At 36.7% G+C, this 25,652-nt stretch overlaps 1 protein-coding gene across 2 annotated transcripts; it reads left to right on the forward strand.

The window, feature by feature from the left end:
- Window positions 1-25,652, forward strand: LOC113231340 (protein gooseberry). Of its 2 annotated transcripts, none has more exons than XM_026465622.1 (6): window positions 1-82; window positions 13,069-13,241; window positions 13,325-13,583; window positions 15,176-15,375; window positions 15,913-16,523; window positions 23,929-25,652. In XM_026465622.1, exons 1-6 carry the CDS (start codon window positions 28-30, stop codon window positions 24,041-24,043), a joined length of 1,413 nt encoding a protein of 470 aa, XP_026321407.1. In that variant the 5' UTR covers window positions 1-27; the 3' UTR covers window positions 24,044-25,652. The 2 variants fall into 2 exon arrangements, with proteins under 2 accessions (XP_026321407.1, XP_026321408.1); XM_026465623.1 differs by having other exon boundaries at window positions 13,325-13,427; window positions 23,929-25,651.

A 25,652-nucleotide genomic window follows, 5' to 3' on the forward strand; every position in this document is an offset into this window, starting at 1 on the left:
CGACGAGCTGGTTTGCTACTTGCGTCAATGGCTGTATCAACACTGAACATGACACCGTACTTTACAGGTTACTCTTTTCAAGGTAAGATTACAACATTTTATATTTTCAGTTTCAGTCTCAGCAATTTAATAAAAGAAAATAAGGAAAGTTAATTTTTCACCGCTTTCGTTTCGATATTTAGTAAGTAAAAGACTTAAAGATGAAGTAAAAGATACTAATATAGTAATATTAATATCTTTTATTTATTTAGTAAAAGATTGTGTTTCGTACTAATTTAAATTATTCGCGCGGCTGTTGGTTGGATCGGAGGATGCGGACTATCTTTTTACCCCCACATACGTGTTTATTAATAAAATTACGATAACTTACAAAATTGGTGTAATGAAAAATCTATAATAGGTTTATGCGACACCGATTTATATATGCCCAGCTATTATAAGCGTTGTACCTATGTTATAAAGAAAAAAAATCATGACCCGTGTCATTCTTATCATATTTATTACGCTTCATTGTTTTTACTTTAATGGAGTTATGTACTTACTCTACATTTATCGAATCAGTTATTAAGTTTTAATCCACCGTTGACAAAATTGCTCATTGATTATGAAATCAATATGTTAAGGTATATGGAAGATATAATTTAACGACTACGTTGCAAAGTAAGTCCCTATTTAATTTAATTTTTATTATGAAAACAAATACATTTTAAATATGACCATTTTTGTTTTAATTATATTTTGTAAGATCTTAAATGAGGTATTTAATATATTCAAATAGCCATGGTAAGCCTAATGGCTTGACTAACCGCCTCTCAAGCAGAGGCCGTACGTTGGAATCTGGGCTCGTACCTCTGAGTTTCTCGGAATTTATGTGCGAAACTTAATTTGAAATTTACCATGAGTTTTTCATGAAAACATCGTGATGAAGCCTGTACGTCGAAGAAAGTTCATAACTTTTCTAAAACGTGTCACAGAGACCCGTGCTCAGCAGTGGCACGTGTAAAGGGGTTGATGACGAGTCATGGTAAATAGCACATAATTTGATCGTTCCCTTTAACAATAATAAGGTAAAAAAATGTTTTTATCATTGTGTACTGTGTATGTATCACGAAGATCTTACATAAAAATTAATGAAGTCATATTATATAACAACATGAAGAACAAGTTACATTTTAAATATGAGGGTAATAAATGAAATCTCTCATTTACACGTGATTAAATGCTTACGAGCTTATTATTGGTCAATTATACGATTTCGACGTTTTTCAAACGACACAATAAAATTGACCGGCCGGTTTGCGCTAAAGGGCACGAAACGACCATAAAACTATAAAATCACGAAGAAATTATATAACTAAAAGTGACTGTTTATTACCACCAATATAACAATAATTCATCCTCACGCGTCGGGACTCCTAAACTTAAACAAAAAACAGTCATTATTATGAAGTAACAGAACCTCGTTTGTTCCCAACTTTCCGGAATGGTCAAGGACTGTAGGCTATTGAAAGTGATCTGGTCTCTATTTCAATAAAGATTTCTTTTTCACGATACTATTGTCATCTGAAGTCTACAAATGATCTTGAACTTAATATTTAAATAATAAGTTTGTGCTCGAACGAATTTCGCACGAATAATTTTAAAAGTATTTTAGTTTTGATTTCTTTCTACGTCAATCTAGAGTTTAAACTATTAGCGTAAAAACATTGACTTACAATTATATGGACGTCGGGTCCGCGCTAAAACGTGTCCGAACTTATAGGGCGTTAAAATCGTATACAGAGCGTCATTCACGCTTTAGTCTTCGTTTGTTCGACTGACAGCGAAGCAAGCGAAATTAGACAGTACTGCGATGACATTACATTTTAAATTCAACGTTTTAGCTTTTTCATATTCCTTTACATGTCACTACGTTTAAATAGGTTGACTTGGGACATTTTTTTCGTGGTTTTTGTATTAGACCCGTCGTCCATTTATTTGTAAGTCAATGCGTAAAAAGCATATTTTTATGCAACTTTCAAATTTTGATAAACGAGAAAACCACTTGGTATGCTCCTGATCAATCTGTTCTTTTACGATTCAAAGTGATAGGACGAACAAGCCACACGACTTGTGATACGACGAATAAGTCGTGCGCCTTGTTCATCACTCATCACATCACTTTGCATGCGACACGCCTGGCCATAGCAGTTGCAGTGCCATGCAGGGCTTTAAATCGCAAAGATCTTATAGGCACTAGTACTACGCGTGTCACCCTGAGACATAAGTTGACAAGTCCCATGTGCGTGTAAGTTCGCCAGTACCCTTACCCTTCAAAACCAAGGTGGCAGTACTTCCCCGGACGAACTCCTTTAAGTAGCAATAGAGCTCCTTGTAAAGGAGTTCGTTCAGGGAAGGATTGCCACCTTACCTATTTCTGCCGCCAAGCAGTAATGTGAGCATTACTGTGTTTCGGTTTAGTAAGTGTGCTGGAGAAATTACAGGTACATGGGATCGTCAACTTATGTCTCAGGGTGACGGGCGTAGTACTAGTGCCTATAAGATCTTTGCGATTTAAAGCCCTGCATGGCACTGTAACTGTTATGTATAGGCTTGTCGCTTACCACCAGGCGCACGACTTGTTCGTCCCGTCACTTGGTATTACAAAAAAAAGAAAAAACTCCTTCGCAAGGAGCCATATTGCTACTAAAACCTTCTTCGTGTAAATCATATATGATTTATTCTTCGTACTTTTAATAACAATGACTCTATCTTTGTCATAATCTATTCTCTATCAAAGTTTGTTCATTTCAACAAGAGCTTTTTATGTAATTTAAAAATATTTTCATAAACTATTCGCCTTGCTTTACAAATAGAACTTTAATGTTAAAGGAAATTATTGCCCATCATAAAATCAGTGACTAACTTTTGTTTCCGATGTCGTTTCTCTGTAGCTTTGTTTTATTGCCGGCGACACTTCTTTGGCTATGGTTTTATGGACAACTGTTCGTAAATGTAACTTCTGTTTGCAGCTCTATTCTCTGTGTATCAACTGTAGTTTATAATTTATAATGGTTGTAAAAGTATAAGGGTAGGATAGAATTTCCAATGCATTTAGTATTAGCGACTGCAGTTAACAGTATTTGTGTCGTATATTTATTTTAATATGCTTTAAATTAAATATTCCATTGTTTCCCCCGCGGCTGAACTTTAGGACCGTTCCAAAGGCTTGCCGTGTATAAATAACAGAAAGCTATGCTCCAAAAAGCTCTCACACTGACGGTTTTACACATAAATCATTACCATACGAAAACATTTCGACTGCATTGTTAAAAATGTCACTTCGACTTACGACTGTTTCGTCTAACTTATATTAAAATGAAAGAGATGGGAATATGAAAAAGGATTGAGCAGAAACGAAAAAGAACAGCATTAAAGAATGCCGACAACATCGGCATTGGAGAACGTGCAATCATTTTTTCATTATATAAATTTTATGTTATATAGATAGTATGGCGTGTGGCAGTTTTTAATTTATTCAAAATTTTCACAATGTTTTTGTTATTTCTCATTCATCATCATTATCATTACCCCACTTATACGTCCCGCTGCTGGGCACGGGTCTTCTCTTTTATCTATTATTTTGGGTAATTTTCAAGTTAGTTTCCTCGTCCCTAATTTCGGTGGCTATTATTATATTTCACGATACTACACTAGAACATTAAATAATAGTTTATGATAATATTCTAGAATAATAGAGAAAACTAACCTGAAAATTACCCAGTTCTCGTTATTATATTAAAATACAAGTGACTAAAAATGCAATTTAAAAAATCAGGAATAACATTTTGTGTTTTTTTTTAAAGCAATCATCGGGGTTTGTGTATTTTAGACACTATGTGTACCCACAATTTAGACACTTATTGAGCAATGTAGTCGGCCTCAAGTTATTTAAAATGTCTTAAACTTTAATTCGATCCCAAATTATATGACTTTCCGTACTTAAAGTGCGGATTACTGTCATAAGCCACTCCGATATGCTCAAGAACATCAAAAAACATTTGTTTAATACGAAACGCTTAAAGGATTACTTACAAAATATCAACGCATCACTGACTCTTGTTTAAAGTTTAGGTCCAATACAAATTTACTTTATGTAAATCAAACTTAAGTCGTTTAATGTTAACACTTAATGCTAATGGAACAAAAAAGAATGTTGTAGCAGAATTAGACTGACTTATTTTTTAGCTTGTTTTAATATTGTAGGCAGTAATGACTAATCGGTTAGAGCTATTCAGCCGTTTAAGAGTCTACACAATCTGAAATGGCTTTAGTTGATTCCGCATAAAAGTCAAAGTGTCGAATCAACTTTGAAAAACTTTGAAAAAAATACATAGTAAAATTGAGGATGTGAAAATACGGTGTGAAAACACGATCCCAAAAAATTTTCACTATAGAAATAAAAACATAAACACAATCATAATTTTACAAGAAAACCGTTGTATTCAATAGGTACGTTACATATACCAATGATATTTTTTATATCAACTGAACTACATAGAACACATGTGGTATATATATGTTTCAAATAGCTTTAATTTCGTCTGTAAAAAATAAATTCTGAAATAAAGCCAGTCCAATCCCAGCCGCTCGACCCGAGGAAAAGAACCGATTCAGTACGGGAAAAATTAGAAATCGAGCTGGGGTAGTAGCGACTCTTAACGCTAATGGAACAAAAAAGAATGTTGTAGAAAAATTAGATTGATTTATTTTTAGCGTCTTTTAGTATTGTCGGCGGTAATGACTAATCGGTAGGTACATTTTAGAGCTATTCAGACGTTTAATGGAAGTTGCTGTCGATTTTAGTCGTATAATATGGTCGATGATGGTCGATTATACGATACGGTGTTTGGTCGCGATCAGATGAGCCCGGGGCTAGGTGACGGACGCGATGAAGCGCGATACGGATCGGCAACGCATGCGCACCTTGTAATTTTCCCCGCGATCGAGAATGCAGTTTTAACATTTCGTATTGTAATTTGGTAAAATTTAGCTTGAATTGAAATATAATTAACGTCTCTAAATCAGTAAACGGCATTTTAAAGATACTTAATATTTAAGTTTTTCGATTTCAGCCAGTTATTAAGTCTCAGACCAATTAAAAGTATTTTACAACCTACATCACAAAACATGGGATTGCTGACCTCTATAAAGAGTTCACTACCATAATCAAGGTTTAGTCACATTCATATCATGGGCCGACAAGCGGTGCACATCTCTGCGCACGCACACATCTCCGCGGCGCGCCCGCGCAGATCAAAGGCACCGACAGGCTCTTTTAGCCGCATAATATGACGCGCCCCCCGCCCCCGCCCGCGGCCCGCGAAATACCTCGCCCGATCAACCTCCAGGGCGCTTACTTGCCATTACTTATGCCCATCTATTAATAAACAAATTGGTATAACGGATGTTTACAACGAGAACTTTGATTCACTGAGGATATTAAAAAAAAACAGGGTATAATTGAATAAAGCTCTACATTGTTATTCATCTCCTCGCGGAGTGGAATTGAAATCCAAAAGGATATTTTTCCACACGTCAGTTCTTGACACGAGTTATATAGTCAAGTAAACTGTTGTGATTAGATGAAACGACGTCTTCACAATTTTTGAAAGGTTTTCTAATTCATTTCCTAAATTAAATGTTACATCATAATAAACTTAGTGGGTCAATAACTGAATACGCCACTTGACTCATAAATGTGAATAAAATTCCTTCCCATTGCTGATTAATCAGATAGCACTGAGGCGCGTGCGTTGAAATAATTGTGAGATTTATCGGGTTTCAATAGATCACAATCGATCGCTTTAGGCAACGTACGAGGCAACCTTTTGCGACAGAACCCCCTTTCACCACATAAATTTATTTTTAATATATATTTTTTGTTTTACTTGTCTTATTGGTTGGAAAAATTATGAGAAATTTCACTTACATCCTTACGTGTAGACATCGCGGTGGTGCAAAATAGCTCACGTATGGGCCCCGGCCATCGATCAAGGTATCATTGTTCCATTAAAATTGCGTAAATTCACCACAATTACTGCGGTACGAGTTCCAGCGTGATAAACGGTCGCTGTACAGAGTTCTTTGGATCTTTCATGTTAGCGTAAACATTTAAAGCAAACACCAAACTTAGAAAACTTTATAAAATTATTTACTAGGTATGTGACGTCAGATATTTATTACTCAGTAATAAAAAATGGTCGAAAATTTCATACTAATCCTACAATAATTTTTAAGTATGCAATCGTCGTTATTACGAATTGTCGTTTGTTATCGCTATGGATTACCATAAGAGAAGTTATGAAAAATTATCCTACCACCTACTCCTTGTCTTGGCGGTGAACAAAAGCGTATTATAGCTCCGTACCTGCGGCAAGTGGTCAAAGAGACCACTAGTATAGGAAAGAAAAGAATTCGTCAAATTAGTACATAACGCGTTATGAATACCGAATGAGGTCAAATGGGGCATTCTCAAACACGCGGCCATTATTGAAATAAAATATTCAGTTCCATTCATTACCTAGTAGGTAAGTACATGGGTTATATTCTGAGTTGACAAGCCAAAAGCCGTTTCTTCGTTTGTACAGTTGGACTAGTCTGTAGGGAGAGTTGCATGCTACACGTGTTTTGACAATGAATGTTTCTAGTCGCCGCTTGCTTGGCTAGCTGGAGCGGCTTGTACTTATAACACGTTTGGATAATAGGCTATAGAGGAGTTCCTATAGAGGAGCCAATTTTCTTCTTTAGTTAAACTGTTGCAAACATGTGTTTTCAATAAGGAATTCTTGCTTAGTACTTTTATGTCATACGACCACCGTAGGTTGGGATTATTACAAAAGATAATGATGAAGTCTCACGACAATGATTCTGATTCACCGTTATGAAGTCGATTTATGAAAACCGTATTATTAATCAAATATGAATCATGTGGTTTAACATCTATGATAGGCTATACCTATATTAAGATCATACATTGAATATGTTGACACATAAAGTTGTGAAGTGATAAAACAACAAAAATAAGTTTTATTTGTTTCAATTAATACAGTTGGTTAGATGTCCCGCACTAGTTTTTCGGGGTGAACTAAGTAATGGTTATCGAATTCTTGGGTTGTGGAAGTTAGGTGTTTGTTGTGCCGTTGTTGTTTCCGATTTCCATAACACAAGTGCTTTGGTTACTTACTCTGCCCTGCTAAGCCGAAAGGCACTACCTCTGAGATACGCCCTTTTCGTTTTTTTATACCATTCAACAGCTATAATAATTTCGCAACTAATGGTCTAATAGAAATACCGCTACCTAACTTAAAACATTTAAAAACCACAAAGAAGTATTTTTATATCTCAATTTTTGAAACCTTTCTTTAGAATCAAAATAGCGGTATCTCATAAAATAGGTAGTAATAGTGGTACAATTTATGGATAATTTAAGTATGTCAATAAATCTATTAGTCAAAATACGTATAAATAAGTTTTAACATCTTTAAAAACATTTATTTTTGAAGGTGCGAAAATACAATTTACAAAAAGTCGATTTTTTCAAACCTTATTCAGAGTGAGATAGCGCTTCTCGGCTTATCAGGGCATTACTTTGGGATCAGAGCATCGAGTATATAACTAGAAATAGAGACGAAATAAAGACCATATATTCCTGGTAACACATTAGCGATACAGTTCTTATAAATATTAACTCCCGTTTGCACTGAAATATAGACAGGCCAACTACTAATTCCAAAAAATTTTCTGTATTTATTGTAATAAAGATAATATCTCTAACAATGCCATGCTGTTCTATTCGGTGGTGTGGGGAAAACTGCAAAACATATAATTACAAAACAAACGGAATCACATGTCATCGGTTATTAAATATATAATTTTGCAATTTTCGTCCATTATAGCAAAGCTCAAGTTAACTGGTCGATTTGAAGTGAAACAGTTGACGACACCCATTGACGTCACCCGTCAATTATTTTGAACTCGGGCTAGCCAATCGGAGCGCAGTTGTCACAATAATGATATGGCAGAATAGTTTTCAAACAAATTAAATGACATTTCGTCTCTATTTCTGGTTATACGTATACTCGATGGATCAGAGCAACGTATATGATGTTGTATAATATTTATTTGTTTATTTAGGTTTACGCGATTGTTACGCATATGAAATATTTTTTCCGGATCTAATTTTTTTTTCAAACAAAATAACGCTTCGGGTTCCTTTTACAGGTCCCGTGACGGACACACGGTTCTGACCGTTGTAAAGGGACCCAAACGTTAATTTGTTTGAAAAACACAAATATACTTTTATGATACCAAGTGACGGGACGAACAAGTCGTGCGCCTGGTAATGAGTGACACGCCTGTCCATAATAGTTGCACTGCTGCTCAGAGCTTTAAATAGCAAAGATGTGAGAGGCACTGCCACTGCGTCGGTCACCCAGACATAAGTTGAAAGCACCTTTACCCTTCAAAAACGAAACGCAGTAACTGCTCTACTGCTCTACTGCCACTAAATATACGCGGTTTAGATCCACAAGAAATAGTTCAATTTCCTATGAGTAATAGTTTATTTTATTTTATTTATCTTATTATAAAGGGCACGTGCAGCTTATAGCATAACACAATGAAAATTAAAATAAAGTAAATAAGCAAACAGTTCCTCCCCGATAGAAATAAATAAACTAAAAACGCATTGGTTACATAGTCCGACAAGATACAGATAAAAAAATAATATTCCACAGTTGATACCCAGGTCATAGACCAGTTTCTCCATAGAAGTGACTTGCGCTCAGAGGTCGTATGTGATGTGTCGTAGAAAACAGCAAAGAAGAATTTCTTTGATCCACTCAAAAAATATGCGGCACAGCTAAGCCGCGACGTATGAAAGTATAATAGAATTGATTTGATATTCGATTGCGCTACATTTCGGGCGAGGCGAAGCCACGCGACCACGGGCCACACAGAATAGTTGAAGGCTTGAAGAAGGCTTAATGGAATGACACAGCCTTTGTGGACGCCGCCCAATTCGAATGCCTATTCAGATGGCATTTCACCTCTTTGTTGCTTCATTTTGGATAGTAATAGGTTTTATTAGTGTATAGATGAATTTTTAACAGGTTACGATTAGAAATCTCGAGTTCAACGATAACCACAGCTAATAACTGTCTTGAGTAAATCAACTTTTCTATTTGAAAATAGTGTTAAGTAAAAGGCTTATCGAAAATTGCGTTTAGTAAATAATAATTTAATAGGGTTGTCCTAGTATTGATAAACCTATAAAGTCGCTTTTGATTTCTTGTCAACAAATCAGTACAAATTCAATTATCGCCGAATCACGTAGAACAATTTACGACTAAAATAAAAAAATACAATTACATTATACATTTATGAAATACTTTATTGACGCATTAATTTAAATATGTTCAGCTTCCAGTAAAAGCTGAAGGGTATTCCTTAAAGTATATGCGGGCTTCGCGCAGTGGATTCTCGGTGTGGTTATCGTACCATACAACTCATGTGGAAGGAAAGCGGTGTTGCGTATGACGTAAAGCCTCATATAAATTTTACTATAGGCACATTAATGTCGCTACGTGAAATTGATTTGCTAGCAGAAACATATTATGATTGTGAAAACGGGGTTTACGATTTATTTACACAGTACAATATCGACTTCGTACATTATAAACTATCCCCGTAACGTTGTTAACTTGAACCTGTAAAAAATCTTAAAACAATTTCTCCATTTGTTTTTCTAGAATCGTAGAAAATTAATTTCTTACTACTAGTGTTATTTAAGTATTTGCACAAATACCGATTTTCATAGTATGCACTTTGCATCATATAACAGTTTGTTGGTGAAATTGGAAGAAGAAAGTCAGTTGTTTGAAGTTTTCCAAGCGGGATTTGTAGTAAAAATGTTAGTGATCGATACGCTTATGTTAATGTTAAATAGAGTGTGCCTTAGAACAAACAACAACCTACGTGCAGCCGGGATATCTTTACGGCTATTGCGCCTGTACTTTTATTAGCCTTCGCTCCCGTGTACGCGGTAGTACATAAGTAATAACGTATGACATTAAACGCTCCGGCCCGTGATTGAGTAAATATTTGCAAAAAAATAAATAGCAAACGGAAGCGGATCAATGGATTAAAACAAAACGTAGTGCAGTGATAAATCTTTCAATCGATTAAGCAATCCAAGTCATTCAAACCGAAAATGAAATTCGTCAACTTAAACATGGAATGTTAGGAAATCCAATCTCCAGTCGACAATGCGAATGATAACCCGCCGGTACTTGAGCGCTGATGAAAATGTGATTGTTAATTAAAGTTGACACAGAAATGCGAATGGTGAATTCAAAATCTTCATTTATTCCGTCACGGCTTGCCTCTTACGTTTAGCATTAAATGATTGACTCTGTTTCAATTTCGTCTAACACGAACGCGGCGGTCGAACGAATCGGAACACGATTATGTGATTGTGAGAAAATTTTATATGTTCCACGGTACAATGTCTGTATCTTTAGTGTGAGACTTTACTTCAAGGAGGAAAGTTCTGCGATGAACAAGACGCCGCGTGAGTAGAAAAACGAGCTTATCCCTTATGGCTGCCGAAAACCCACTGACTGATATTCTTTGTACTGCAATATTATCAATGGTCCATATTTCTATGCCACCCTGGTAGCAGCTTTTGTCCGAGGCAACTCGTGCATGGTCTAAAAGCGCTTCCGGACGATTAGTTGCCAACGAATGTTTGAATTTGTTGTTAACTTCGCCTCCTTTTGCGTTAATAGCGTTACAATGTTTGCGAATTCTATTACGCATTGTGCACTTGAGGTGCGTTTTGTGCATTTGTTGTGAACCTTTTATCGATTGTTCATTTGATTGATCCTGTTACGAAAAATATATACGTATAATATCATTCTTATTGACGAAAGTACAACGCCAACAATTAACTTTTTATATAGGGTTTAGTTTAACAAGGATCTCGAGTAGGCGGTGAAAACAATAGAGTAACTGTAATTACTCGCCAATATGATTATAACATTTATAATAAAGTGATACATTACTACAAAGCCACCCACATTTGTATAGCAGGGTTATTAAGGACACGTTATGCGTCATAAATATTTCGGGAACATAAAATTAACACTCAAAAACATGGGCTTTCGAGGCACCGCAGCGTCTGCGGGCTCCGACAAAAAATGTAGGGATCGCTTGCAGAACCACGCCGAGCGTCCAGTTCGACTACAAAAGAAAAACTGCTTATTTTAAATAGTCTTTTTGCTGCACAACATAAAGCTTAAATTCTATTAACGCATTAGATATTCCTGGAGGCTCAGTTTCTTGTTTTCTTGGAGTTCAATTAGAAGCTGTATGTTGTTTGTTTACGGTTTGTTTTGGAGTGGGACGAACGCACCATGCGTGTTATCAAAGGACACACTTGTTGACATGTTGTCTAATTGATTGGTGTTCCTCAGCGGGGAGCCGGGGCTCTACATGCGGCGGCACCTTTGAGGAATTATTTGAAATTGATAAACTATAAATGCCTTCACAAGTGGAAGATGCCACTGTTATATTTTTTCTTTTCATAATAAGAACGACGTCAATCACAGAAAGATTAACAAAAGAAACCTCGAAACTATTTTACTAATTTAGGCAAAGAAGTTCGACCACAATATCTTAGTAGTAAAATGAAATATTTTTATCGTCATTGCGGTTAAGTTCGCGGTTTGGATTAAAAGAACGTCGAAAAATAATCATATGTTTATGTAGTAGCGTCCAGATATAAAAAAAAAAATAATGTTCTTTATTTTCCCTCTGAAATTACTTATTACCATAAACAACAACAAGTGCGTTTTATGATGCGAGTGTAAAGTACATAAAAGTTACGTCTACTCGGTTAGAATTACACAAAATTGCATCAAGCTACGATTTGCTCTAATGTCAAAAATATAATAAGAGCGAATATAATTTTTTGTTAACGTTATTCCGTCTGAATAGGAGCAAACATGCATATCACAAAGGCGTTGCAAAAATCGACGACCGGCGGCTTCCTTTGACGATAGGTGGTCCTACCACTGGTCGCCGCTTCGTGATGTGATTATAATAGCGACACTTCAGCTCAACATGCATTAATAAATCCAGAAAATATATTACATTTCCCATTCGATTTTATTCGCAACCAGTAGAACATAAAGTTAATTGAACTTCTAAGAATCGTTAAACACTAATTAAATCTCTAATGACATTCTATTACATTTTAAGAAATAAAAGACGAGTCATCAATAAAAATAGCACAATCAAATTCATTATCACAAGGATCGAACACTAAGAAAAATTCCTTCGATCCGATCTGACACGGTATGCTTGAGCGCGCTGGTTCGAATCCGGCCGGATTAAAGGAATTTTTCTTAGCGTTCTTTTCTTTATATTAATAATTATATAATAATTATAATAATATGCGTAGTAACTTTTTCTTTTTGCGACTACAGTAACGGAGTCTGTCAGATACAACAATAGGCGAAAATAGCTAAGTGTTATGGTTTCTGGCCGAGAACATTCGTGTTAAAGAAATTGGATACTCTTGCTTGGGAACACTTGCAATGGGACGGAAAATTGAATGGTGATCGAAGCCTACCTCTCGAGGTCTGGTTCATACGGGTGATTGAAGCTTGAGTTTAGATGTTCTTCTGTGATTTAGCCTAGCAGCTCATTGATACACTGTCTATTATGTAGCTTTTGTTGCAGTATTTCGAAAATGCATAATATTAGGCGTTAATTTCGAATATGACTTTTAAATTTAGTCCGCACGATATGGTAGGAAACACTGTACAATTTTATATATCTTTTATGTTGCTTTATTACGCTCAGTTTTATAAATAAACATGATAAATAAATTATAGATAAATATACGGTTAAGTATATGCACAATGCTGATTTAATTATAGTATCTATTCTTAGTCATGATGGGAAAAAATATTTGAAGAACCGTTTGAATTACCATATATTTACTGGTATATTTGTCAACAGGCCAGGGTCGTATGAACCAACTGGGAGGGGTGTTCATCAACGGGCGGCCCCTGCCGAACCACATAAGACTGAAGATCGTAGAGATGGCGGCGGCGGGGGTGCGGCCCTGCGTCATCTCGAGGCAACTGCGCGTCTCCCACGGTTGCGTCTCCAAGATCCTCAATCGGTACCAGGTAAGCAGTAATTCAAAATTAGTGCGGATCTTTTATACGTATGGTAATATACTACGTTACTGACGAGTTGTTTGTCTTCTTAGGAAACTGGTTCCATCCGCCCCGGTGTGATCGGGGGTTCAAAGCCGAGAGTGGCGACGCCTGAAGTAGAAAACAGGATTGAAGAACTCAAGAGACAAAACCCAGGTATATTCTCCTGGGAAATTAGAGATAAACTAATAAAGGAAGGCATCTGTGATAAAAACACTGCCCCTTCAGTCAGTTCCATATCGAGGCTTATAAGAGGCGGCAAAAGGGACGAATCAGATCCTAGAAGAAATCACAGCATTGACGGTATTCTAGGTAAGTCGTACTTACCTTAGATTTAAAATGTTGGCCTTTAAAAACTTGCCTTATACGATTGTGATTTATCTATGATTTGATTTCCTGGATATTAACGTTACTTTTATAAGTATGTACTTATATTAAAGCTTTAAAAGCAAAATATTCCTTTGCATAAATAAAAAGACGGGGTGCTCGTAGTTTGTTGTGCACTAAATCGCTTGAAGAGGGATTCCGCAAAGTACGTTTGCATTAAACTTTATATTACCCCAGTTCGCTACTGTGCTATCTTGATAAAGTATTGTGGTTTATTCTGAATGCATTATTATCTACCTACAAAGCTGGCTTTTAAATGTTAACAATATATTTGGCAATAATGAACTAAGCCTTGGCAAATAAATTTCAATTTAAAAATAAACCTTCGACATAATGATGCGTAAATAACTCAGCGTGTCATCGTAGTCCTTAACGCTGATTCGAGCCCATAATCACTTAATTTAGTTCAAAGCACACTATTATTATAAATTTATTCCAATAATGAGACTGTCGGAACGTTTGCAAACTTCACAAAATGGCGTATAAAGTTAATAATCCACGTAAAGTGTAGCGGACAAGACGCGCGCACGCCACAGCAGCGCCCCTTGTGTCGGCGTCGAAATTGTAGGTTATAAAAATGAAATTAGTATCCAAAGGTGTTATTATCCCATCGCGTTTGGCCGCGGGGCTTGCATTACGACAATCTGTCCGTACTGCACGTCTTGTGCTGTATAGCTATCCAATATAAAATGGCGCTCCTAATATCCCGGTTCAGCGATGGTGCGGTTTTGCCGGAGAGATTCTGCGTCGCGATAAGATTATGCATATTAAGTTGTGCGCGGCTAAAGTAATATCTACACTGGAAAAGCGGCCCCTTTGCCAATCGGCCCGGATTGAAAATTTCTCTGTTGTGTCTTTCCTCTGATGCTGCATAACTGTTTTAGCTACTCTACTTCGGGAAATCGTTTGCATAAAGTTAGTTACCTGCAAAGTAGAAAGTTAAAAATGCACATGCAACATTTTCAACAAAATTATATTTAATTTAATAAACTTAGGTACTTACAGGCATTTTAATTTAATATTTGTAATATGTTTTTTCAACTTTCAATGTACATAGGTACTCTATTATTATTATCATTAAATAGAGGCTTTTGATTCTTTGTGCCTCAAAATTAGTCGAATGTTGACTCAAATGAAAATAAAGGTAATCAAATCTCATTTCATTATCGACTTACCAAACACAGAGGCTCCAAAAGTCATTAGAGACTTCTACAAATGTAATACAATGTAATGTGGTTACATTTAATTTAATCGGGACCGCGTGTGGTCCGCGCGGTAGCACGTACACTAAAGTCGTCATAAAACAAAACAAAATCAAACACCGTTAGAAAGTAACAATTTGGTAGAACGACAAATGTGTGATATAATGAATCAGAATGAGCTTCACCATCATTAACGTGGTAATACAACAAACTGAAATCGCTTTAAGTCACATTGATTTATAGCTCTAATTTCATTGCACATTAGGTTCACAGCAGTAACTCCTTATACAACAAGTTTGTTTCATGTTTCAAAAGGTCCATCATCTTGTGAAGACTCAGATACCGAATCAGAGCCAGGAATTACGTTGAAAAGGAAGCAACGGCGGTCTAGAACCACGTTCTCTGGCGATCAACTGGAAACTTTAGAGAGGGCTTTCACTAGAACTCAGTATCCTGATGTGTACACAAGAGAAGAGTTAGCGCAGAAGACCAAGTTGACCGAAGCCAGAGTTCAGGTAATACTATAGCTATAACAAACGCATAGGATAAACACAGACATGATAGATGAATACAATCAAACAAACTCATTGTTGGAACACGATCGCTTTCCGCCCTTTACAAAAACCGTGACGTAAAAAAATAAGTAATTACCTTTATAATTAATTGTAACATTCGTCGAGCAAGCTACCATATGTTGCGCTTCGCTACCGTTTCTTTACATTTTTTGTTAGATTAATAACCACTAGTGCTTAATTGTAGGTTTCAATATTAAATTTAATTGAGTGTAGCTTGCATCGTAATTACATGTAACAATATTCTCAACGAGAGTTTATCTAATGCGATAGATACCGATGCGGTGATATTGAGCGATGTTGAGGTAGATTAATTATTTAGATTCTAAGTAAACCTATTAAGAAATTGCTACCATGAGCGTTCTTGCATAGTCCCCTCAGATCAATCACCTAAGTGGTTTTATCTGTGCATACTATTATCTTTTAGTTGCCCCTTTTGGTAACAAAGAAATTTATAAGTGTATTTGTATTTCTGTCTAGGTTTGGTTTTCTAACCGAAGAGCACGTCTCCGCAAACAACTTAATTCACAACAATTGAGTGCCTTCAACACAATGTCTTTACAATCTGCTTTCCCATCCGTCCATCAGCAATACGAACCTCCTTCAACTTTTAACGCTCAGTGTGCGTCTTGGCAACAATCTTATTCATCTGCATTGGGTTCTAGTTCAGTACTGAACTCTGCTTTGGGTCCTTCCCTCCACCAGTCAGCTTTGACTGCGCCTTCAGTGTGTCAATCAGCTCTTGCGGCGTCTTCTCTACATCCCCCAACGTCAAGTTCGTTCTCATCAGGAAATTTAACACCTCTGTCCCATTCTTCCGAGATTGCTACTCCATTACAAGCGTCCGCCGATACCACCCCTCCAAGCACGAGTCCAACGGCTACAAGCCCTGGAGCAAACCAAAGTGCAATCACTTATCAGCATCCTACTTACGACCCAAGTGAATCTGTGCATCCATACGCATACGGCGACTATCCCAAACAAGAGGGAGTAAGTGCCATGTCCGCGCACAACCACTGGACCTCAAGACAACTAAGCGGACATCCCCAGCACAAATTGGCTGAAGTCGGAGCATGGCCGGAAAACTATAGGTGAGTCAATCAATATCACCTCACTCTATGATGCATAAATACCCATTAAGTGACTTAATAGTACAGGTAACAAAACAACTATATGAATCATAAACAAACAAGAGTACAACGTCTCAATAATCCCCGGCGGCGAGCAAGTAGCTTTATGAATTATTGATGCTCAGCTACTCATATTTAGACTCCAATTGTATGGATGAATATGCAATTACAATAAACTGACCTTTGCCGCCGACTATTTAAATAACAATCTATTAGCGTAATTCTGTAAGACATGCCTGTTATTTCTCTAATGGTATTGTTTCGGATCCGTGGATATTCGCAATGACATCATTTTATTTTACCCAGTCATTGATGTGCTGTTTTCTAAGACGGACGGAGATAGAGGGCTTTGCGTGCAACGCGTAACGTCCGGTGGCTATCGGAAAGGCGTCGGGATCGATCGCAAATCGGGGTGCGTTCGTTTTATTTCTTTTCACCTTCCTTTATCATTAGCCGGAGCGGCCGCTAATCAATTAAGAGTGTAAGAAGTCGGCCATTATCCGCCGCACGGTGGTTATTACAGCCCGCGCCTCGTAATACGCCGATCCGATCGTGAATGCATAGGGTTGCGAATTTTATAGAGATTTTTCGATCACTTTTAATTAAACTTTTAGTAACTTATTTTCTTTCTCATGCAGAATCCTTTACGGGTTTTAGTTGAAGTTTGGTATGTGAAAAAAATAAGGCGGGTCAGTATACGACAACTTGTACGTAGAGCGTAAAGCGTAACTACAACAGTGAATTTCACGAAAGAGAATGTGACAAAGTCATTGTTGCTTTGTACTGTATACGGCGACGACATTTATCTGTGTTATCGAGACAAAGCACGTCTATAAACCTCTCATTGGACCACACACAATATCTCTTGTTGCACAATGACAGACGAACTAATAACATATGGGTTGGCCACGTTTGCGGCGGTCTTATCTATCCTGGCGAGTTGATTGACGCTGGTCGTCGACTCTATTTGTTACTATGTCTGCCAAAATTGTGAGCCACAAAATATGGGCAACATTACTCTGCATCCACACGTCGGCCGCGAGTATCACTTAAAATTTTAACTGACGTATCGATTTATAAATGATTCTTCGCAATTCTAAAGCTGTATTTCAAATGGAGCAATTAGGTAATTTTGTATTGCATGTCCAGAATTCATAATAATTCAGTAGCCTGCGAGTAGTTATGGGGGAATACATATTTGTACCTCGCAATTAACGTAACAGGCATTGTCTGCAAAGAGTGATTGTGATTACCACATTAAATAGACGGCTGCTAGGACGTATTTTCCGTGTAATTTCCACAGTCAAAAAAGTATATTTTAAGGATAATGTCTTATCAGCCTGAATATGATTATAAACTGTTTTTCCATTCAACACGGTGCATTTTTTGCTGTCTCCTTTTGTTGTGATTTGATACAATTCAAAGTATTAGACAGGCAACATTTTCTGGATTCACGTCAGCGCGGTTCATAAATCCAAGGCCCGTTTATCGTCTTTCATCTGCCGTCGAGGACAGAACAATACATAGTACAAAACAGATAAACGCGCGTTCCTGTGTAAGTAAGCGTAAAGGCAATTAATGAGAGGCCAAACGTGACATTAGTGCACTGAACCCGAGCATTAAAGCCAACGCAAACCCTGTATTAAACTTATCTGCAGTTATTTGCATTCGACTTCCTAAAATGCAAGCTTCCCGTGCGCCTTTCGTTAGTCAATTTGTGTATGTGAATTTTCTCATCTAGTACAATATATTGAATTAAATTGAAATTATATACAATCGATCACGAAACTCTTTATTTATAATAAAGTTTAACAAAGATTCGACGCCATCTAAGACGCAACATTATGTAATTAAACTTGAAAAAATAATTTTAATTTGCCCTGCGGCAACACTTTTTCTTCTCTTGTTGTCCCGGTACTGACGGGGAATAAATATGCTGATTTGAATAAGAATTCTCTAATGTACCGAGATCTCTAGCAGTAATCCAGCCATCTATGCAAAGAAAAGGCAGATGCCTCCATACAGAGACAGACAAATAATATTTCTAATGTTGAAAAGATACTTTGTTTCATTTTTATGATACCAAGTGATAGGATGAACAAGTCGGTAAGCGACAAGCTTGTCCATAACAGTTGCAGTGTCACTCGGAGCTTTGAACCACTATGCTCGTCACCCTAAGACATAAGTTAACAAATCCCACGTGTCTGTAATTTCACCAAAACCAAAACGCAGTAATGCTCATATTACTGCTTGGCGGCAGAAATGGGTAAGGTGCAATACTTCCTTGGAGGAACTCTTTCTCAAGGAGCTCTACTACTACTTCGTTAAAATGTGTGCGCGTATTAAATATCATATTACCTATACAGATAAATCACAGAATATAAAGACAAAGTAGTATCTGCCACATACATGCTTCATGCGTTACGAATTTCGCAGAGTAAATCGACATTTATGCCGTCATCAAATCGATTCGATTGCGAGTAGTTGATTGTTAATTGGCAACAGATACCGTTGGAAAACTGACCGGTACACCGTGTGCATTGCGTGTCAGTCCAACATTAATAGTGGCAACGATGGCAGCATTTGGTAATGATATCTCCACTTGATCAACATCGGTAAATTGCTTAGCATTGATTCCGTATCTGCCACTTGAGATTAAGATTATTGACGCTTGCATACATTATTATTTTTTCTTTACTTATCATCAATATATGTATTCATCAACCCATTTGTGACCGTGTGACCTCTTTACATCGTCATCTCACCTTTTTATCGCCTTTCTCCGGTTCCTGGCCACTCGTATTTAAATTTAAATTTTGAATTGTTCCATAGCTCTTTTGCCTCGCATTCTGATTTTGTTTCGTTCCACCGTCACTCCCTGCTCGATCGCGACAGCATATGGAGCTGGTTAAAATTCAATCGCGTCTAATTTTGATTCCTTCACTAAGTTTATTATCATTAGTAATCTAAATCATGTGCCAATTTCAATAAGTTTATAACCGCCACAGCCTTATCATGTACCTATGAATACGTATCTGTAATTCAGTATATTTCTGCCCTTTTGGGCCTCTTCGTTACATTTTCTTCTCTATAACCTCTATAACTGACTTTAAATAAATTTGTGGACCTGAAGTTTTCTGTTTTATTGCCGTGAACCTGGTCACGGCTTGTTAGGGTTACAACCCTTTCACATTTATACTTCATACTGCTGGGTATGGGTCTCATCTCAGGCGAGGGTTTTAGGCAATAGTCCCTCACGCTGGCCCAATGAGGGTTGGGGACTTCATGATATTTTCCTTCACCGAAAGCTCAGGGTAAATATCAAATTAGATTTCGCACATAAATTCCGAAAACTTTTAATTTTTATTGAAGATCATGATGTTTTTACTGCCATCATCTATTTTTTTTTGTGGAAAATACTCCAATACTTTGTTATTATTATTAATACAAAGATCGAATGAACACAAAGAAAAATTCCTTCGATCCGCCTGAAGTTAGGTAGCAGTAGAGCTCCTTGTAAAAGAGTTCCTCCAGAGAAGTAGTACCATCTTACTTATTTATGCCGCCAAGCGGTAATATGCGCATTTATGAGTTCCGTTTTTGAAGGGTGAATTCGGGACTTAATCGTGTATAAAAACATATTCTATTTACCTCGACGTTTCGGACATATTGGCAACGTCCATGATCTCGAGTCCCTTCGAGATCATGGACGTTGCCAGCAGAGGCGGGTGTCAACATCTTCTAGCCGTGCGAGTTTTTCTTACTATTGCACTTGGTCTTCATTGTTTATATATGCGCTAAGGTTGTCACTAGAACGACACATAACACTTATATTTGCTGATGACTGGATTCCACGACGATAAAAGCTTACAATCGTCTTCTCCGTTGTTATTACGATATTTTTCATTCCAACAGCTTCACGTACAATTCTACTGTGGTAGTGGCGTTCTGTGGCAAACGGAACTTATCAACTATGTCTCAGGGTAACAGGCGCTGTGGCAGTCCTCCCCAGATCTTTGCGATTTAAAGCTCTGAGTTGCTTTGCAACTAGTATGGGCAGGCATGTCGTTTACGACCAGGCGCACGACTTGTCCGTCCCGTCATTTCATACCATAAAAAAAAAACTCGAACCAGCGTCTGTCGCTTCAAGTGGCTACCGCTCTACCGACTGAGTTACAGATCGAGCCAGCCTTAAAAAATTCTCTATATGCTTTGTTGCGGATCCTTGTATTGCGTTAAAACGATTTTTTTCGCCGTTGTGCCACCTTTGAGGACTTATGAAATTATGACCTTGACAGTTATCAAAACCCTAGTAGCTGCAAAACAAATGAAATTCATAAGGTTGACTACTTCAGATTGTTCACAATTTTTTGAGTTAGTAAACGTTTTGTGGACAGATAAGGTTGAAAAATACAATAAAAGCTTAAATACTAGAAACTAAAACTAGGATTAAATTAGATGAATAAAATTAGGTCCCCGCAGCAAGGTGCCCAAGATGCTGGCAGGGTTCCCCCATTGTATCTATAGCTATGCTAATAAGTTGGGCTAAGTAGCCGACTCTTGGGTTTCCCAGGCAGTTTATTAATGAAAAAAAAATTGTAATCATTTTATATAAAGCCTTGTTAATTTATAGTTTACGTTGTAACTTTTTACTTAAAGTATATTCCGGCAAATTATTGAATATCAAGTTTTGCAATCTTCAAAAAGCAAAAGTAAACTAACTCTTGAACGTTTATTGACAGTTATTTCATAACACAGGAACTAGAGTTTTTGGTAGTTTATTACAATAATTATTATATTTATATATTAGTTGGAGTCTTCTTCTTCTTATATATTAGTTGGAATCTTCTTCAATTTATTGAACATTTTGTGTTCTCACAGATATGTGAACACATATTAGTTAGCCTATATATATAGTCCCACTGCTGGGCACAAGCCTTCTCTCACAATGAGAGGGCTTGGGCTGTGTAGTCCCCACGCGAGTCCACTGCGGATTGGGAACTTCACACACATTGATTTGCAGATGTGTGCTAGTGTTATCACGTCGTTTTCCTTCAACGAAAAGCTCATGGTAAATTTCAAATTAAATTTCGCATGTAATTCCCAAAAACTCTGAGGTGCAAGGCCAGATTCGAGCCCACAACCCTCTGGCATTAGGTTAAGCAATTAGGCTATCACGCCTTTTTGTAAACTCATACTTACTACAAAATAAGTTTTCAATATTTTTCTGTCTTATACATATAAAAAAACAATAGAAGGTTTAAAGAAACAAAACAAATTTTTGGAATGAAGCATAATTAAAAACCAATTAAAAAAAGTATATCAATATCGATGCTTTTATACGAAATACATCTCTGACATCAAATAATCTGCAAAAACACGGAACATTCGTTTTGTGGACGCGTGTAAATACCAATTCACCTATTAAATATTACTCATGACCTTCTTACATAATTTCAATGCAGTGCAGAACGCAAATGAACTCTAATTACGTATTAGCCACTGAATTAAATTTGAATTACATTTTTATTGCTTGCTCAAGTCACGAACTGCTTCCGAAAATGCCGCTTAATAGTCAGATATATCTTGCATATCATTCCGACCTTACTCACAAATTACGCACTCTGGTAGGCCAAAAATAAGTCATAATTACAATGGGGTATAGAAGCCCTGCTCTGTGATTATTATGATCATATTATTACCACCGATAGGTTCTCATCCGAGCACCATTCATCGATATGTGTACTTATAACGTCAATTCATTCATTCACTCTCAGGCTACTGTTGCTTTTTAAGCTCCCACGGTGCCGGTATTGAGATATGACGGTGATTTATTACAAGTAAACTAATATTTCACTTCAACGTGTTGTTACGACATACTGATAATGAAACGCAAAAACTTTTTGATTTTGAAAAAGGAATACATTTTGACATAATTTTCTAATTTCATATCCTTGATATAATAAGCTCACATCTGCAAAACGACAACTTTTCAGGAGAGCGGCTTAAATATTCTACTAACGAAATTAGTCGATAACTTTTCTATACTTCATTCTTGTTGTTCCCAAGTGACGGGATGAACAATTCGTGCACCTGGTGATAAGCGATACGCCTATCCATAACAGTTGCAGTGCCAATCAGAGCTTTAAATCGCAAAAATCTCACTGGCACTGCCACTGCGCCTGTTACCTTGAGCCATAAGTTGACAAGTCCTATGTGCCTGTAATTTCACCAGCACAGCACCATTAGGGCGCGTTCCCATTATGTCGTGACGACAGATAGTCGTGCAGTTTACCATATTATTCGATACGTGCCTTGTATATTCAAATGACGTTGTTCACATATAATACAATACGATTAACTGTCGTTCACGACTTTTTCGTGTCGTGTGTCGTGTGAATGGGAAGAGTTAGAACGACAGTCGTCGGACCATAAATAAAACGTCATGATAAAAATATGACGACAGATAATCTCAGCTTCAAACGATTCTATTGTGCAAACGACAACGCGGCTGCCGTGAACCGATAAATTGCCGTCACGATCTAGTGGGAACACCTAGACACGATTATCGTTCAACGATAAAATAAACAACCACGACACAGTTACGACAAATAGTCGTGATGTGGGAACAGGCTACACGCGGCAGCCGTCCAACGATAAATAAAACTTTACGACATAATGGGAACGCGCCCTTACCCTTCGTAATGCTCACATTACTGCTTGGCAGCAGAAACAGGTAAAGTGGCAGTACTTCTCTAGACGAACTCTTTCACAAGTAGCTCTACTGCTACGTATACGTACTTTTTTAATTAGTTTAGTTATTATATTTCACATATACGTACTTTGTTTCATGTAGTTCGTATTATATTAATGACTTTCACGTGATAATAGCCGTTTTGATGTATGATCACATGTGGCTTTGTAATACCGAGGGGACGATTTATATTTAAGTTTTAAGTTAGTCTACAAAATAGCCTGTAATGTGTATACCGATAAGGGTTTCACTTTGAATTACGCATTGGCCCGTTATTGTTTATTAAGTCATTCTAGGTATATTTTATGTATCACTTGAGTTTTGTACCTTTTATTCGCATTGAATGCGACCTTCGTTCGAGTTACCTTTTTATGTAGATACTTGTATCTAGAATGTTAGTCAAGCGTTCTCTTTGATTTTTCTTACAGCTATTACTAAACTCAGGTACAGTCGACATCGAAAAATGTATGATCTTTACTCGTAAACATGGCTTTACAAGATTTACACACAAATTAAACTATGCTTTATTTTAACATGAACTATGAAATACAAGTTTATGTATGTTAATAAATAACATTCGGCAAACAATAGTAAAATATTTCTTTGTTACAGTTCATTTTTTGGCGCAAACGCATCGCACTACGCATCGCATTCGCCTACGGAAGCAAAATCGGGATATCCCTACTTAGGCCAACTGGGAGGCATGGACATGGGTCGAGTGCATTGAACGTAATGCAAAATTATTGTTTGTGTCTAATTCTGTTGCAATATAAAATCACTTGTTTTAAAAGATAGTGCATAAACATTTGTACGTAAATAGTACCTACAACTATTTACTATTTTGCAATTATGTAATTAATATGGGTGTTTTCATGTACCTTCTAATCAAAGGAACCAAATTCAAAATAATTTAATCAGCCTTATAATATCGTTTAATAATATTTGAAGAACATATCACGCCGTGCCTTCATAATTCAGAATATATACATATTTCTACAAAAATAACTTTTGTGTAACTTTAGAAAAACTCGTAAAAATTGTTGTAAATAAATTCCTAAGTAAATAAGTGCCTAGTGTTCTCGAAAGACTAAATTAGTCCTTATTTTAATGTATTATAGAGCTTTATTAGAGTGCAGTTTTAATATAATAAATTAATTGTTCCTGAAGTTAAATTGCACTTTTAACTGATTGATGTAGGCTTTTATTTTAAGTGTATTTTATAAAACGTTGTTGAACTAGTGAATACATTTTTAAAGAGTGAAAATTCAATATATAAGTATACTTATTCATGTTTATTATCTTTACTTTTAACGTAGACACTTCAACATCAAAAGCTGCTGGATAACTTTTATAACCAAATTAGAGAAAATCAGAGCAGATACATCTCCTTTCGTCTGATACATTCATATTCGGCACAATCTCAAGTTTATTCTGCGCATTTAAATTCAATTTATCTTACCTGAGAGCGGTTACGGTTACGGAGAAATATAGCAGCGCGTCTTCAGTAGCGATGTAGTCGCTAATCTACTTTTACACACACGCGTGACGTATACCCAAATTAAAGAAAATCAGAGCATATACAGACATCTTCTTTTTTATGATAGATTTTGTATTCGCCCGCAATCACAAGGTAATTCTACAAATTTAAATTCAATTTACCTTACCTTAGAGGGGTTCCACATGGTGACTTATTTTACTTCTACAGTGATACAAACGCGATGCAAACGCGATATACGTTTTTAATGAAATAACATAAGCGACGGCATCGGTACTGGCGTGTGTTTGCATCGATGCCATCGCCTGTAATCGCTACTGTCGCGTTGCAATCACGCGTTTATATCGCTGCTAAAAATCGCCGTGTGTAACCGCTCTTAGTTTTACCTTAAAACATTTTTACTATTAGCTGTATCCGTGTGTGGCAATGGCACAAAAAGAAGAAAAAGCTGTTTGTTTTTAGCCCTGGCCTTAAATCTCTGCTTATGTATTCCGCGTTCAGTAGTGGGATTTGACACGTCAAAAACTTTTGCGAGCGTGAGCTCGACGACTCACGGAATTTTATCGCATTGGGATGAATAATAATCGAACGCGTTCATTTTTATATAGTATATACAAAACTCTTTTAATTATTCAAGAAAAGTATGATCAGTGACTTTTGGTGTTGATTGTACAGTTTTTATAATTCTGAAGAAAACTGTCGGTCCATGAATTTGCCTTCTAAGAATTGTGATTTAAAATTAAAATTGTATTTATTTTATACTGGTATTATAACTTAGAATAATTGTATAGTGTAAGCGAGCACCTACTTTGTAAAATAACCGTATGAAAATAAATGAATT

Source organism: Hyposmocoma kahamanoa, unplaced genomic scaffold, assembly GCF_003589595.1.
Source record: "Hyposmocoma kahamanoa isolate Upper Pololo Valley unplaced genomic scaffold, ASM358959v1 65, whole genome shotgun sequence".
Taxonomy (NCBI): Eukaryota; Metazoa; Arthropoda; class Insecta; order Lepidoptera; family Cosmopterigidae; genus Hyposmocoma; species Hyposmocoma kahamanoa.

Bases quoted from the DNA above. Each gene is read 5' to 3' on its own strand.
- LOC113231340 (XM_026465622.1), top strand. From the start codon at position 28: ATGGCTGTATCAACACTGAACATGACACCGTACTTTACAGGTTACTCT. The intron at 13,584-15,175 runs GTAAGTCGTACT...ATGTTTCAAAAG, and splicing joins CAGCATTGACGGTATTCTAG to GTCCATCATCTTGTGAAGAC. The intron at 15,376-15,912 runs GTAATACTATAG...ATTTCTGTCTAG, and splicing joins TGACCGAAGCCAGAGTTCAG to GTTTGGTTTTCTAACCGAAG.